This window comes from Gracilinanus agilis, chromosome 3 (assembly GCF_016433145.1).
Source record: "Gracilinanus agilis isolate LMUSP501 chromosome 3, AgileGrace, whole genome shotgun sequence".
Lineage (NCBI taxonomy): Eukaryota > Metazoa > Chordata > Mammalia > Didelphimorphia > Didelphidae > Gracilinanus > Gracilinanus agilis.
Window position 1 is genome coordinate 149,407,701 of NC_058132.1, and position 18,159 is coordinate 149,425,859.

The 18,159-nt window shown below is 30.2% G+C and overlaps 1 protein-coding gene across 1 annotated transcript in view; it reads left to right on the plus strand.

The window, feature by feature from the left end:
- PSPC1 (paraspeckle component 1) overlaps positions 1–15,297 on the plus strand; it is a 51,775-nt gene extending 36,478 nt beyond the window's left edge. Inside the window, exons 7-9 of the mRNA XM_044668310.1 lie at positions 8,700–8,757; positions 12,276–12,445; positions 14,799–15,297. Of these exons, the coding sequence (XP_044524245.1) occupies positions 8,700–8,757; positions 12,276–12,445; positions 14,799–14,984 (414 nt within the window). The 3' untranslated portion in view covers positions 14,985–15,297. The remainder of the gene's footprint in view (positions 1–8,699; positions 8,758–12,275; positions 12,446–14,798) is intronic.
- The last annotated feature ends 2,862 nt before the right edge of the window (positions 15,298–18,159 follow it).

The window sequence follows — 18,159 nt, forward strand, 5'->3', positions numbered from 1 at the left end:
TTCTAAATGAAAAATGTTTTATAGAAGTACAGTGAGGAAGGAGAATATTTTAGGAAGAGCAATGGTATTTTGAAAGGCACAGAATGAAGAAATAAATAGTATAGTTTGAAAAAGATGTGAGGAGACCAGCCTTATTGGAATATAGAGCTTTTGTTGCCTGGTAGTGCAAATAGATGTTCTGTAGGGGGACGAATTATTGATGGATTTGAAATTTAGACAGAAGAATTTGGACATGATACAGTGTATTTACAACAATGAGTTTAACATTAGAATGTAAGAGGAGGGATTGTTGTAACAGTATAGATCTGAATAATCAGTTACTGTAGAAAATGATTTGACTTATTTCTACCTGCTTGTGGGTAGGCTAGGCAATATACTTTTAGTTTAGTAATGTACTTGGATTCCCTACGAGAACCTTGGTTCAAGTCCTACCTGGGCATTTCATTGGTTAGCTAAGCTAATTGGACTTTATGAAACTCCATCTCTTACAGATAATCTTAATAGAATTTTACAGCTAGAAGAGATGGGGATTCTATGAGATTCTGATTAATTTTCTCTTTTGACTTTAAATTCTCAATTGCGAAAAGTTGGTTAAGTGTAAGTGAGAAAAAGATTTTGAACACTTTATTTTTTGTGTCCTATTTTAAAGCCTGATTACCTTTGAATGAATCTGATCTTTTTGATATGTAGCCTTTAAGAAAAAAAAAAGGAGTCTTTGTAGGAAGGATAATTTGGGGAGACAATGAATTTTGTTTTAGAAAAGGCAAATTTGGTATTTCTACAGGACATTCAGTTCAAGAATTTGAAAAAGAAGTTGACTAATTCAGGAGAGGACAAGGGTTGGATATTTATTTAGTAATCATTTGCGTAGTTAATACAGAGTGACCAAAAAAGAGTTCAGAACAGAGCCTTTGGGAAAATTCTAGATTAATGGGCATGACATGGATGAAAAATCTGAAATTATCTAAGGCTTCAGTATTTTCTGCTGCTTGATTAATCAATAGATTGTTGCTCACAACAGTTTGGCAATTCCTCATTTAGACTGTCTTCACAACCTTTGTACATACCACATAAGAAATTCAGTATGTATTTTAATACTATATTGGTATATTATATTTAATAGTTATTTGAAAATATTTGCCTTCTGAATGGATTTTGGCTTTTTACAAAACTTATCACTGTTGGGTGATTTGCTTACCATCACTGAAGGGAACTCAAAGAGCGTTTTGTAGAACCAGGTAATTTTAAAAAAGTTGGAAGGATATATTTGATATTTGAATAACATTCTGAAAATGACCCAATTGAAGGGAACATCTGCTACCTCCTTTTTGAAATAGGACTTTTTAAAGAAAAATTTTAAATTACTTTTTGGTCACATTTATAAAGTGAAGATATTTACACAGTAATGCAAATTTATTTCACTTGATTTCTGGTAAGTGTTGCCTTATGATTTGAAGTTTTGCTTAGCTTTTGGTGGAAATGTTATTTTAAAAATAATTCAGAATTAATTTTTGCCTTCTAAGGCTGTTTCAAATATAATCTTTACCCCTCCCAATATTTTCCACAGCATTTAAAACTTGAAGATGTATAGTGTCACTCCTAATCAATCAGTTATGAGATATAAGAAGCTATGTTCAGTGATTATAGACAATGAATATCACATCTCAATGGTATAGTATTATCTATCCTAGGTTGTAATTTGTGAAGAATGTAAGATTTTAAGTGGAGAGATTATGGTTTTGATTGTATTTAGGAGCTACTGACTTCATAAAGGTTCTATGATCATGAAAAGTCATCAGTAATGCACATTCCTGTTTAAATACTTGGCTACAGCCAGAGACAGTTAGCTATAGTTACGATTGACTGTTGAAATTTAACAGACATTTTGCATTTTAAAATTTTTAAGTGTTCCTGTGCTTTAAAAAATCAATATATTTATTAAGATTTAATTAGTTTATAAAGTTACACTGATTTTATCTGTTAGGGAAAATACTTTTATTGCAGCAGTAAGATCATTTACTACTAATTTATATTGGCATAGTTATTTATATTTCATTTTATGCTATTTGGGATATCATAATTTACCAAGTTAAGAGGCAGCATTGAATATTGATCAGTCCTAGAATCAGGAATACTTTGATTCAAGTATTGCCTTTGATTTCTGCTGACTGTATGTGCCTGGGCAAGTTAAGTGCTCCAAATAGTTTTCTGAAACTGTTAAGTTTGAGGGCATATACCAGTCTTCACGTGTGTTTGTGTAAGAGTGTGTGTGTGTGTGTGTGTGTAATATATATATATATATGTATATATATATATATCCTAATTTACATGGATTATAAAGTTCCTAACTTTATTAAACCAAATTGGAAATTAGATGTACTTTCAAGTGCCATTTCTTACATAAAGGTAATTGAAATTTTTTCTAACTACTACCTGACTGTAGCATTTCTATAAGAAATAAAGAATATGCCAATAGCATCAAAGGAGAAGATGGTTAGTAAATTTGAGAAGAGTAATGATGAACCAATAGTTATAGGAATAGCTAAATGAGTAGGTATTGCTTTAAAATAAAAATGGATATCATGGATTTCTATTTTTCTGTTATACCTTTTCTTATTAAGGTATTAACAAGATTCATTAAGAAATTTGTCTTTCTGTCTCCCTTTTTCTTACCCTGTTATTAGCATACTTGTATGGAAAATCTCTTTGTGAGAAAAGGAGTTTTTGTCACATTTTATAATTTTAATGTGGTTTTGTTTCATGATTAAAAAAACCTAGTAATTTTTAAAGTCATTCAAACTGATGATGTAATTTTGATGAAAATCCCCACTTTTTAAAAATTAGAATATACTTTTCCTGTTTCTATTAACATTTAAAAGTAATTGCTAAGAACAAAATTTATATTTTTCATTACTAAAGTAAAACATAGAATATGTATATATTTATCTTTTTTCATTTCACATTGAATTGTGGATTTCATATTTCACCATCTTTCTCATATTGTTTGAAAATGGTCCAAAATAAACTTAACCATTACACCTTTTTACAAACCTACATTTTAATTAACTGGACCAGAATACTTTCATTCACTTATTACTGTAACCTGGAAATTTATTTCTTATCAAATATTCTGAATGTGATGCTTAGTAATTCAATGAAATTAAATAAGAAACTGAATATAGTAAAATGTCACCACTCTCACATCAGTGGTATATAATGAATATAGCAGTATCTTTTCTCTGCATCAGTCATTAATATTATTCATTAGAACTATTTATAAAATCATTATTGGTTTTTAAAATTTAATTGTGGTAAGTCATTACTTTCATGATATAAAGTCAGTGTTTTATGTTAGGCTGGGTTCTAACTCAGAATTTTCTAAAACCAATTTTTTTTCCTTACTCTAAGCTAATTTTAATGATTTAGTAATTAATAAGCATCACCTTAAGAATGCAGACTAATGCATAGGTTTCATATTAAAAAGATATATATATTTTTAAATACTTTATTTTAGTAGTCTGTATTTAGCTGTGTTAGGAAGTAGATGGGTTTCTTTACTAAGCTCAATTGACATAATCAAAATGTTGGGTGGGGGGGACCACCACCATAAAATGGCCTCAATTTTAAATTATCAAGTATTTCTATAATTTTTATAATTATTTTAATATATCAAGTTATAAAGAATTTTAACTCAATTGTAAAGATAAGGTTTTGAAAAAAAATCCTGAAAGAAAAAGTGTATTTTCAGCCTAATATATAGATTAGATATTTCCGATTATGCCCATAACTTTTTGTATGTATACTTAACATAGTTAGCTTTCTTTTTCCTTTGTCACTGGGCAAGAGAACCTTTCTTTGCCTCTTTATTCATAGTATGTTTTTAAATTAAGCAGAATAGCTGACTGTGTGCTCTTTAGTTCTCTTCTGTGTCTTTTCTATTGGGTGGCTCTATTTCTCCTTCAGAGTGTTGACAAGGAAGCAAGTGGCAAAAATTGTAGATGGTAAGTAATTGCTTTGTAAGTAGTGGGACAAGGTGCAGTTCTGCATGGCAGAATATAATTGTCCATCTCTACTATTCCATTTCAAACAGGTATGAATTTTAACCATAAATATTATTTTCAAATTAAAATGTGGACTTTGTCTAGGGTATGTATTGTATTTCTTAGGGTTTAGCATATTGAACAGGTTATTTTCCAGTGCTTCTTTATCCTGGTCCATAGAGTTTCACTTATGGAAAAAATAAGACATTAACATGTAAATCTAATAATTTTTTTTAGTAGGGTGATGTGATGCTAAAGTTGGTGGAGTGTTTTAGTTTTTGGAAAGTTTGGATTTATGGAATTTCTAGAAATAAAGAATTTTCTATGTACAATTTTAATTTGGCTAGTAATAAACATGCTATTTAATCCATAAAATGAATTTGCTTTAGATAGTTTCAGTTTTATAAAACACTACCCCCACTGTTTATGTCCTCCAACATTTCTCAGTTTTCTATCCTTTCTGATAACTTCCAATGAGAAAGGTGAGTTGTATTGATGATCCACCAAGATTTTAACATAGAATATTAATAGTTTTTCCTTCACATAGATATGTAGAATATTTTATAGGGCAATACCTTTACTCTTTTTATTTACATTTTTATTATTATTTTTAAGTGGATGGGGATCTCAAATTCAAAATATAATCCTGATCCTGCTTTCCTCCTCTTAGCTCCTAATTCCTTAAAGAAGGAAAGACAATGAAATTAAATAGATTAAGCAATATACATTTCAACTACATGAAGATGATCGTAATTGTGGGATAATACATTATTTGAGAAATGTTGATACATTTGTTAATAAGGTTTTTCTGAAAACTAGCATAATATTGGAAAATTTTTGATTTTCCTGGAATCAAGCTCTGTTAATTTTCTTCTGTTATCAAAAGTCTTATATGTGGATTTCCTATAAAATTTGCCCCTCGTTCCATAGATGTTTTGACTTTATTTTGCCACTTCCATGTTGGAAAGCAGTCTGATTTATCCTTATAATGGATAGGAATCACTTGGCATTGCTTTGTTGGAGTGTTATAGACAGGCTTCCTCTACAACAGTTAAAAGATAATATTGGTCAGAGTTCTATAATAAGTAGCATTGAGAAGGTTCCGTTAATTATAGACAGATGATAAATAAAATCTTTAATAATTACTTAATGTAGTACTTCTTGTTTGATTAATATTTTGTTTTGAAAAGCTGCATTCTGATTGAAAAGTTATTGCTATTTTCAATTGATTGCTTGACATTAAACTTTTTAAATTCAAAATGTGGTTTTAAACATTACTATGAAATGTTATTCATGTAGCCTTATTGGGAATACTTTGTGTGTTTGGTGATTTGAGTTTAAGTGAAAAAAGTTCTTTAATGATACTGAATCTTTCTGATATATTATTAACATTTGTAATCCCTTTATTATAAATTCCAATAACATAGCAACATTAATTGACCTTTGAATTCATTTTTGAGGTTCACCCCACCCCCATTATTTTCAACTATTATATAATCTATTGTCTTGACTTTTCTTCTCAGCTCTATTTCAGCATGGATTTTTTTGTGTCTCTTGAATATATTTTTCTTTTTACAGCTTTCCTAATTGTAAAAAGGGCAATATTTTTGTGCTAATTCTCACTGTTGAGAATTGGAAATATGGTGAAAATATTTAATAGCTTGTCAGTTTTTCATTGTAAAGAAAAATTGTTACAGACTACCTCTTTATTTAATGAGCTTTGAAAAGCCGTAAGTACTAAATGATCAAAATGATGAAGGCCTTTGAGAGTATATATTGAATGGATGTGGTGTAGGAGTCCACTAAAAGAATTGTTTCTTAACTTTCATATGATGTACATTAGGAGCTTTGACTTTTTAATTCCTACATTTAATGGAAAACATTTTCAACTCCTAGCTTTTCTTCTTTTATACCTAGATAGGTCTTTATCCCAGATGAAAAGCACTTCAACTCAATACTTGTACTCTGTCCCCTTTCCAGGTTACCAAAAAGTATCCTGCAGCAAACCACTTAGAGAAGTGGCCATTAGCCTTGAAGAGGACTAATAAATGATGTTAGCAAGAAAAGGAGGATTGCCTTTTCTTGCTTTTGTGGATGTTAAACAAGTATAAAATGATTTAGAATTACAACTTAAACGTTATTGACTTTGTTCAGGGTGATTTTTCTGTAAAATAGCTGTCATCTAAACTTATTCTTCTGAGTAAAATTTTGCCAGGAATTGGGCTTATTTACTTTGAAGACTTAATTTTAGACCTCTTTAGATATAATGGAGAGTAATGACTCAGTTTATCTTATTTATATCTGCATTGAAATATTTGTTTATAGCTAAAAAGGAAAAGGAACATAAATTATTTCCTCCAGTGAATATTGCAATTAAAACAGTTTTCAAGTCTGAATGATGTATCTGCATTGAGGTTTTTGCAATCAGTTCTGGTTCTTTTACCAAAATAAATTTTTATTAAGTTTAGAAAGCTTAAGGAGAAAATGAATTTAAGACATGAAGGGGCAGCTGGGTGGTTCAGTGGATTGAGAGCCAGCCCTAAGAGACAGGAAGTCCTAGGTTCAAATCTGACCTCAGATACTTCCTAACCATGTGACCCTGGGCAAGTCACTTAACCCCCATTGCCCAGCCCTTACCACTCTTCTGCCTTGGAACAAATATGTAGTAATGATTCTACGGTAGAAGGAAGGTAAGGGTTAAAAAAAAAAAAAAAGAAATGGAGCATATATATAAAGTTAATATGACATTTTTGATAAAATTTAACAATTTTCATTAGGAGTCCTTATGATAATACGTGTTTAAGATTGGTCAAAGACAGTGTTAAGTCTTAGGAAATATGTGAAATTATTTTCCTAAAAACAAAATTAATTGAAAAAGCTTTCATTCTTTAGAAGTTCATTTTCATAAGGCTTATACAATCTGTATTTTTTTGGAGTATAAAGAAATTGATTTATTCTCCAGTTTAGTTCTGTTCTGGGTGAGAGGAGGTAGCTGATTCAATAAGCAGCATACTTTGATTATAGAGCAAGTAATATTTAAAAGTTTTTAATCTTTTTACTGATTTTTAATTAAAAATGCTAAAAGTTTTATATTTTTAGTCACACATTGTACCAGTCTATCAACTGATGATGACTGTGTTTTTAAGTGAATGATAAATGTTTTTCAATGTATTCAGGGTAGTAAGTCCTAATAAGTTAATACTTCAAAAAGGTTATTGTTAAAAATATTTCTTAATGCTTATTATTCTATTATATACTCTGGAAAAAATGATGGCTGTCCAAATATGTTCTTCTATGATGCTAAATAAGTGATCTATTATTTTGTTCTCCTACCACTAGCCTATGGTCCTGGTTTGAGTTTCTGTTAGACTGTTGAATAATTTATTCCATATTACATTATCATTTATTTTCATGGAAAGAAAATGGCTGAAAATTGGAGCATCTTAAATCCAACAACTCATATAGAACATCACTAGAAATTTATAAACATCCGTGCATGACTGGTGTTTTAAGCCATTTCTCACACGAAATGGAATTTTGGAGGTTTATTTTCTGAAGGATGTTTGTCAAATATTTTGGCCTCATGTTGGAACAGGTGCAAAAAATATTATGTCCATATTATGGCCTAACATAAGAGGGCTTTGTAGGTAATTGTTATCTGGATAAATTACACAGTTTTGTTTCACTTACTGGTTTATAATGCAAATGTTTTAAGCATTTACAACTGACTAAAAGCAAGTCATATGCAAATAGTGTTGTTAGTGCTCTGCATATTTTGAAAGGAAAAGTTGCCCTGGAAAATTTGTTCCTGTCTGTGTTTAGGTTGATCCAGCAGAGTTAAAGCACCACATGGAAGTGTGCTTGGTATTTATAATTCCTTATCTATAGCTGGAGTACTTATTGGAGGGTTTTCTGTCTGGTACCTTTCTTGTTCTAATTTCAAATTTAATCACATTTTTATTGCTTGCTCTGCAGTAATTGAGCATTTTTCATTCATATTTTTTCATGTTATCATTGTTGGCTGCATTATTTTAGTGCTTCAAGTAAAACTGACTAGATAAAAGGGTGTGAACCCTGAAAATCTATCTTTAATATTCATTTGAATATTTAATTGAGGGAGAAAACCAGTATCAGTCTCTTGCTAAAAACATAATTGGAGTAAAGTTAGGGGATAAAAACCTGATTTAAAATTTTAAGGGGATATTCTTTTCAAGGTTTTGCTTAAGGAGTATTTTATTGTGTGTAAATTTCTTGAATTTAATTATGAAAGCAATGACTTCCAGTTTTACTTCTGGGATCTGGGATGGAAATAACTACTATTTGGTAATAGTTTTTGCTTTGTATGTGATGGTTATGATTAGACTTGGAGTGAATAGTAAAAATGAACATTGTAGCAGTAGGGAAAGGAACTGAGATGTTGACATTTTCATGAAATTATTCTTGTAGTGTGAACAATATATTGGCATTTGTAATTATGTATACTAAAAACCTTGGATTTTTTTTTTAGGTTTACTTAGTGATTTTAATAGTGATTGCAAATAATTTTGTACTTTTGTAATGGAAAATGCTGTCCCAATTTAATCTTTTGTTTTATTTTAGATGGGAAATATAAAATCATAAGATCGATAGGTTGACTGTGACAACTATGTTTACTTACAGAGAGAACAGGAAATGAGAATGGGTGATTTGGGTCCCCGTGGAGCAATAAACATGGGAGGTAGGGATTTGAAGCAAAAGGCTTCTGTAACTTACTTAAAATTCTTTGGGACTGTATATGTTATTTATGGTGTTTACTTTTAATGACAGACTTAATTAGTATTTTTTGTATTGATAGTGAAATTAGGTTGTTATTTCAATAGTTGATTGAAATTAAAATTTTAAAGATAATATGCCAGAAAAAAAAATGTGCATCTTGTTTAAATTTGAAAACTACAAATGGTCCAATTTTTGATTAGGGTCTACATTTCTAACTTTCTTTTTCAAAATAGTCTTATTTATATCATTAAAAATTTAAGTTAGTGCATGTGGTATTATAATTAACCTATCAACTCAGCATCCAGTTTTGTTTATTTTGTACCTTCTTTTGATGAAGTCCGTAAGAATTTTGAAAACTTATTAGATTCTAGGGGTTTTTTAAAATCTGAATTGTTAGAAATTGTATTTTTCATTTTCTCTAGATTGAAACATCAATTATTTGTGGATAATTTTAATGAATAGTCACTTAAAACTTAAAATTATACTTAATATTCCTCTAATATAACACTTTTGACTGAACTAACTTGTTCAATTCTTATGGATCTATGGTGTTATCTAAAAAATTTAGTTTTCTAGAAAGTTAAGGTTGTCTTAACTTACCTGAAAGCAGTTGTTTAAGTTGATGGGTTTTTAAAAAAAATTATTAAAAATGATAAATTACATAAATATTTTCTGGTAACATTAGCTAAGCTTTCCATGGTTTGTGGGATGGGGTTCATAGGTAGTCTTGTAGATAGTCTCCCTTTTATTTGACCTTTTCAGTTAGGGCCACCAATTCTTTCTTTACTCCTGAGAATTTGTAAATTCATTCCAATCGAATCAAATTCAAGGTAACTCTACAATTACCATGTTGCTTCTTTTTTTAAATTTATTGTGACATTGCCATTGCTCATTAACATTCTGTCATCCAGAGTTAATTGAAAACTTCTTATTGAATCCTTCACCACTGGTAACTTTTACAGTTAAAGTTTGAGATGACTATACAATGACATTGTTATTTTTTACAGTTATGTTATACAATGAGGTAAATGGAAATAAATTTCCAAATTAATTAGAGAAGGGGAAGATCATTATGGAATGGAGACTATGTAGCAAGTTCAAGTTATGAACATTAGATAATGTTGGAAGAATGAGTAGCATAATTTGGAATCTATTTAGATTATAAAAATTCAAAGATTCTTTTTCAAGAATCCTTTAGTCTTAGATATTAAAATTTAGATATTTCTTTGTTGGTAAATAGCTCTCTTAATACATCTAGTTTTGTTTTGTTTTTTAAAACCATGAAGTGATTGTCAGAATTCCTTTTGAAAGGCTCATTATAGCCCATTAGCATCAACAAGGTTAACATGACTAATGGAAGGACAATAGGAAAATGTCTGGTTAATTTGATACATAAATATTTCTGGAATTTAGTTTAGATAGTCAACTTAGTATGACTTAATAGCCATATTTCATATCAGTTCTTTGTTTATGGAAGCTTTCTTTCTGATAACTGGTTGGTTTGGCAGGGATGTGACTCCTGACTACTTTTTACTCAATCTTTCAACTTTATATTCTATTACTTCAAATTGGACTTTGAAATAAATTGCTTACGATTCATTGACTAGGTGATATAAAATAACGGGCTAACTTTTCTAAAAGAGCTTTTGTTGATGGGATTTAAATAGATCTTGTTTCTAGTTCCACTGAGTTAAAATAAATATTTGCTAGAGATAAGATTCTTTAAATACCATGCAGGTGTCTGATTTTTAATATCAGTTAGGAGAATCAGAGTGCTTTCATTTTTCTCTAGTATTCTGTTTAGAATTAAAATATAGCCAGTCCCTAACTTACTTGTAAATTAGAAAGAAAAACCTCATCCATTCTATACTTTAGCAGATAATCAGTACCATTTGACCTGTAATGGAAACAATTTGGTATTTTAAAGAATCTTTAGGGTGCCCATTAGTAGAATTGGGCGAAAAAGTTGGGGAAAGCGGTAATAATTTAGTTGATCCCATTGCAGATTTTTAAACCCATGTTTTCTGAGTTGTTTTCTTTTTTCACTTTCTATACATTATTTGAAATATCTTTAATGCATTTGAACTTACATTATATTTTAAAATAGAAAATACCTCTATTTGGGATAGTAGGACAGGGGCTGTAGTCTTTCAGATTCATACATTTGTAGAATAATTTAGTATGCTATTACCATAGGGAAAGAAATAGATCTCTGGGGCGTAGGGGAAGGTAAGTAATTTTGAAATATGAGATGTTTTAATAGGTCTAGGACTGAGAAAAATTATTTCATACTTCAAACAGCACCCCACAAACTAAGTAATAATGCTGTATTTTATATCAAGTTACAAGTTACATGTAGGTTGTTTTGAGGTGTTAGCTTGAAAACTTCTTTACTGCTATTACAAAAGAAAATGTGTTGTCAATTTCATTTGCCAATTTTGACTAATAGGACATTACCTGTAGTTGGGACTGTCTATATTGTCAGTATTTAGTAGAAGTCTCTTGATTTATACTTTTTACTAAAGAGAAGGCTAATAAATAGAATATCATCTATATGTAGTCCTTTTACTCACATTTGTGGGTTTATAGTTATTAAATCCCACTTATACCTTAAATCCTGACAGTATTATGATTGATATAACTGTAATATAAATATAAAATACGAAACTCCAGCTTTAACACATTTCCAGTATAATATGTATTCTCTTGGATTCCATGAGATGAACAGATTTTGAATGGGCTCTTTGATGATTTGGTTATATTGATCTTATATTATGTTTGTTATACTTATTTACAATTTAAGCAAATTTAGAAACTCGCCTGAAATTTTGTCATTCTCGAAAGCTTTATATAGAATATAATATTTTTTACCCATATCAATTCACAGAAGTCTCTTGTTAGTTTTCAACTTTGGTGTGGCTGTATTTTAAGATTTTCTATTAATATTATGTAATTTCCTAAAATATTTGGTACTTTCTAGTCAGAAGTTTGTCTTGTCTGCTAGATATATTATTAAGGAAAGGTCATGGGAATTTTTTCCCAGTAATTTGCCTCCATTGTTATGCTTCTAAATACTATTTCCTATATAGTGCATAAGATATATAAAGTAGATACTAGCTATTATCGTTCTATTAATTTCAACTTCCTTTACTCTTAGACAATTATTTTGGTACTAGGGATAGAAATTTGTTAAATTGGCGAAACTTCTGTAATAATGCTATTTGCTGTCTTCTAAATAAGGAAGTTACTTAATGAATTTTACTTCTCAACATATTTGAATGTTTGATTTGCTTTCTTACACTGGAGGCAATAATTGAGGGGAAAAAATCCATTTCATAGCAGATGATTGAGCTAAATTTCAAACCTCTGAAGAAAATGGTTTTGATCAATAGAAATTTTCAATTTGTAGATCTTTTAAATATTTTAAATGCATGTAAAATTTAAGATAGGACAGCTCTAAGTATAGATTGTTTTGCATAGATGCGTTTAGCCCAGCACCTGCTGGTAACCAAGGTCCTCCTCCAATGATGGGTATGAATATGAACAACAGAGGAACTATACCTGGCCCACCTCTGGGTCCTGGTCCTGCCTTGGGACCAGAAGGAGCTGCAAATATGGGAACTCCAATGATGCCAGATAATGGAGCAGTGGTAATGTATCATAAAACTTATTTTAACTATTCAGCTACAATACACTTCCACACCAAAGATAACTTCACACTTAACATAATTTGACGCATCTTTTTTTCCAGATGACAAATTTTGGAAGATAATTTTTAAATTTTAGAAAATTCAATGTTATTAAGAATGTAGCAATTCCAATAGGTGCTTATTACATGAAACTACTTTTGTGCTAGTGCAGATTGCAAGTCTTGCATAGCAATAAAAAGACTAAAATTATATTCAATACTTTTACATGTTACTATAACTATAATGGTGCCTGTTATTCAAATTTTTAAGACATATTCCAAAAAATTATGAACAAGTACTTTAAGTATTTTGTCAAGAAATAACATTTACTTTTGTTTTTGGACCAAAAAAGTATTTTTTATATGTGAATTGTCTTGTTTCAGACTCTCCCAATTTAACAATATATATTTAGAATAATTAGAGACTGTTTTGCATATTCAAATTAGAATATGAATTTTGTTCTTTTTTTACTAATTTTTCTTATCTTAGTTATATTTAAGTAAATTTTAAAGAATATGATTTTAATGTTTTCAAGCATCAGAGTGTGAAGATATCTTTGGGTTGGCTAAAATTCTTTTAAGTTATGATTTAATTTGTTGCCGTTTTGATTACATGTTCTGAATATGCATACTTTTAAAAAAGCTTTTTTTAGAAAATTGATTTGGTGGTTTTCATTTATATTACATCAGGTTTAATGGTATAAAACATGTATTTGGTAGCTTACTAAATACTGGCCAAAGTGAAATTCGCATAAAAAGGATTGGTTAGTGTATTCTTGTAGACTTTCAGAAATGGTACAGTACTTATTAACATAGAATAAAGCGTATTCTATGTCAAAACAGGAATCATACAGAAGCATCCTTTTTTTTTTTTTTTTTTTGTAGTATTAGCAGGGCTCCGCATATTCTGCTATGCAGGTGCAGTGCCTTTTAGAATACTTTAACTATAATTTTTTTCATAAATTAAACATTGTGATGGATTATTGTTAATAATCGCTAGTATTCCTGTGGTACTTTAAAGTTTGCAAAGCACTTTAAAGTTTGCAGGCATCATCTTGTTTGAGGTGTAGCTGCTGTTATTAATTGTTTTATAGTTGAGGAACAGGCTGAGAGAATTTAAGTGACTTACACAAGGTCACAAAAAAAATTTTAAAGGCACCTTCTTATGTGCCAGGCACTTATCTTGAAGCACTTTCCAAATATTTTATTTGATCCTCACTGCAATTCTGTGAGGTAGATGCTGTTATTATTTGAAGAAGCTGAAGCAAATGAAGGTTAAGTACTTGTCCTGGGTCCCACAGCTAGTAAGTGTCTGTGCCTGATATTGAAATCAGGTCTAATTCTAGATCTAGTACTCTGCATTGCGTCACCTAACTGCTCCAGATAATTAGTAAGTATTTAAGGCAGGGTTTGAACCCAGGTGTTCCTGGCTCCTAGTCCAGCTTTTCCATTGTACTATAGTGCCTATATATAATAAAACATAACTGATATGTTGACTGAACTTTTAATATGCCTAGAACTATAGAAATTAAGTGCTATATTCAGGTTTTAAGTTTTCTTTTTCTGAGTTGGACAGTTTTTAAGGCTAAGTCTTACTTTGGCTTGGTCTCCTTAAATTTTTTTTCCCCACCCAGGCCAAGGTTGTATTTAAGACTATACATTTCAGTTTTAGTGTTTTTAATATGTATTCTGTTTTATTTTATCATTTGACATAGAAATGTAAAAGCATGTGATGCAGATTTTAGCATAGATTATTACTAACCATTAGGTATTTTTGTCCAATAAAATTTTCAGTAATCTTTAAGAAATGCCATGTGCTTAAGATTTTAATATTCATTATGCTACGCAGGGTGTTTGAAGTAATATTTGCTTAAATAGAATATATAATAAAGTATTTTTGGCCATTCATTTACAAAATATTTTACTAGGTTAATTAGAATGTTATGCTTCATTCCAGTTTTGCCCTATTTGATTTTCAAAAATAAAGATTTCTCTTTCATTAAGAGAATACCTTGTAAGCTGTTTTTGAAGGAAATAACTTAAAATATGAAGTTAGTATGCTATGCATAATTTTTCATTTTCTTCTGTTTAATAAAATTGGGGCAAAACATTAGGAATATGTAATTCTTCAGCTACCTTTTGCATAGTGACTAATTAAAATGCTCCTTTCTTCCTTCTATGTGTGATCCTGATTCTGCTGGACTTTCTGCTGAACTTCATGACACCACCACTTGGGATTTTGATAATTTTTCTCATACCTTAATATTTGTTGTATTCTAAATGGACTTAATGTTGTTTATCATGTGGTGCAATAGCATAATGACAGATTTTCCCAAGGACCACCATCTCAGATGGGTTCCCCTATGGGCAGTAGAACAGGTACTGAAACCCCTCAGACCCCAATGAGTGGTGTAGGTCCTGTGAGTGGTGGTCCTGGTGGCTTTGGTAGAGGAAGCCAAGGGGGAAACTTTGAAGGACCTAACAAACGTCGCAGATACTAAAGAATCTTTCATTCCTTGCAATTTAGAGAGAAGAAAATTCAATGGTATGCCTTTATAATTTTACCTGTTTTCTGAAAGATGGTTTTATTGTTAATGTAGTCTTTTCAAAGTTTCTTTTGTAAAATCTGAAGTTTTTGTATTTTTTTTCTTTAGTCGTACATAAGCTTTGTAGTCTAGAGTGGAAATGATGATGCTCATCATTGTGAAAGTCAAATGTGTTTGTGACTTTAGCAGAATATAAACATGCGATCGTACTGTAAAACTTGTGCAGATACTTGATCTCAATAAAGAAATCACTTTGAATAATTTGAAATACTATTAGTAGTATACTCCTTTAAGTATTACCAAACTTTGCTGTACTAATACCATTTTGGTTGCTTTAACTTAATAATGCCAGCTATTCAAAAAGCAGAAAGATTTCATGTTTTTTTTACTTGTAAATTAGCAAGTAGTACTGGACTTTGCAAGATATGTGGTTAATACCTGATGTATTGAGGAGTTGAAGGATAGTGCAACATCTGAAGAAATATACATTTGTGTAAACCATTAATGTTATGTAAAATCAAGGTTATGCTGTCTTTGGTTTAAAAGCTAGACTAGACCAGAAATATCAAGAAAATCTTTATCCTATGTTCAATTTTCCAAATAAATATTTTGATTCTTGGCTAAAGCTGCTTGAAGGCCAGTCTCCTTTGCCTTATATAGATGAATTCAGTTTTAGACTAGAAAATATATTTGGACCTATAATTATTAATTTTGTTATGTCAATATAAAAACTTTAACGTTTGTTAAAAAGAAATTGTGGACTTAGCTAATATCGTAATTTCACTCCCCTCCTCACCCCCCCAAACCAACCAAACTTAAAAAAAAAAAAAAAAAAAAAAGGTTTAGCTTTTGGAAAGGTGCAGGTTTGGGAAATGTTAAGATGGGAATAGTTTTAGAATTTGCAATGAAAAATTTGAACTAGATCTTTGAGTAGATCAAACTGTTTCTTGATAAATGGATGCATGTCAGTTCTTTTATAATACCGGGTAAAGAGAGAATTTAATTTTGAGCATTTTCCTTCAAGACTGGCAGGTTCTTAAATAATGGTATCCAATAATTTAATAAATGTACTGTCATGATAAATTATCTCATTGTCTATGAATACCTTCAGACATACCTGGGAAATGTTCAACTCTTACGTCATCTTTTCATTTAGATCATTTGCAATTTTGTAATCAAATTTACAAAAACTTGTTCTACTACAAAATACTGACTGCTTTCATTTTAAATTTAAATATTTGCTTAAATAGTAAATTTACAACTGCTTAGTTTCTTGTAAAACAACCTTTTCATGTGTTACTGATACACATTTAGAATGATTTTTTTACCTCTGGAAAAAAATTAAGTTTAGGGATTAACAAATCATATACCAAGAAATTCTAATCCATTATCTATTGGTCTTTATTTCATGATATTTTGCAGTATATCATATCAGTGTATTGGGTGGCCCAAAAATCTTAATGTGATTTTAATCTATTAAAACATAAGCATTTTTAGCCATCCTTTATAGCAGTTTTGGAAATGAAATTATTTCCTCCACTTGATTCTTCATATGATTTAAACTTTAAGCTGACTTTTTGGAAGAGGTCTAAAAATTATTTTTTATTTTAGTAAGTAAAAAAAAAGATGTACTTGACACACATTGCTCTTGTACTCTGAACTATTCTTGGTAATTACAAAATGTCATTTTCTTTTCTTTATATTCAGACATAGGTAGTTGAGTTTTTTTTTTCCTTTTTTGTGCAGTACAATTTTTTGCACACCCTTGTCTGGCAATTATTTTAACATACTCAGTGGAGAATAAATATATGTGATGCTAGCCAAATATGTTTTAATACCATTTGAGTTACATTTTTAATGTGTGAAGAAAAGGCAGTTATTTACTGTAGAAATTTCTTTTTAAAAGCTTTATCTTAGTTATAACATAGTACTCTTACAGCTACACATACCTTATTGTTTGCATGCATTTGTTATATCTGTAGGCGATTTTGTGAATCTTATTTTTATTACAAACCTGATATAGGGTGGGAAAAAATTTTGTTCTTGGCTATTAAGTACCAGGCCAGACTGGGTGCCACTTTTGAGATTCTGTATGATTTGATCAAGAACACTTGACAGCCAGTGCAAAAAGTGGGTGTTACACCTCCTGAACATCGTAATGTCTGGGCTCAAGTATGGCTTCCGGAGTAGAGTTCTTCACAGCCTGTGGCCCTTCACGGAGAAAGTCCTTCTTCAATTCTTTCCAAGTTTATCCTGGGGACAGTCTGCTTCTGAGTGCCAGTCAAGTGGAACAGCCATGAACTCTTAGTTTGTGCTTTTTTAGGATCATTACCCACTTCCTTGTATAATTGAACAGCTTTATTGTTAAATTTTTATCTTCCTGAATTAGTAAAATGTGTGGAATTAAGGACTTATTTTGTCTGCCTTTGTCTTTTAGTTGCAAGAAGTGATAGTATAGAAGTAGAAATTTTAGCAATGTTAACTTAAAAGTGTCAATCGAATTTGTTATCTGCTGCCAACATCCCTTCCTTCTTACTAAAGGAGATATAAATCAAATTTTGGCATAGTGTGGCAGTTTCTTTTCTTTTTTGTATAGTTTGTAATAGTTGTGTTTTAAAGTTTGAAATATTCCGCTTTTTTACATTTTGTAATAATTAACATGGTCAAAATAAACATACGTCCATTCTTCTCACTATTTTATTTTAGGTGGAAAAATGTTTCCTGTGTTGTTTGTTACATTAAAATCATTTTTTGTGTGTGTAAATACAACTTACATATTTTTAAATGAGGCTCACTAATTTTTAGACTAGTAATTTAGTTTCCTAGACAAAATCTGAAGTAATAAACATGTTAATATAGATACAGAAAAATTGTGGATTCAATTCATAATTGCTATTTGCCTACAGCTTCAAAATGTGAAATTTTTATAAATAGGTCTTATTTTCTTAAACGAATTCCCCAGAAATAGCAATTAACATCAGTGGCCACCTTAAAAATGGCTCTGATAGTAATACAGTATATTTCTTACCAACCTGTCCATTAGTTTCCTTTGACATTTACTTCAGATTCATATCTCTAATTAAGGTACACAGTTTAGCTGGTATTCCTATGAAGAGCCTGACAGTGGCCA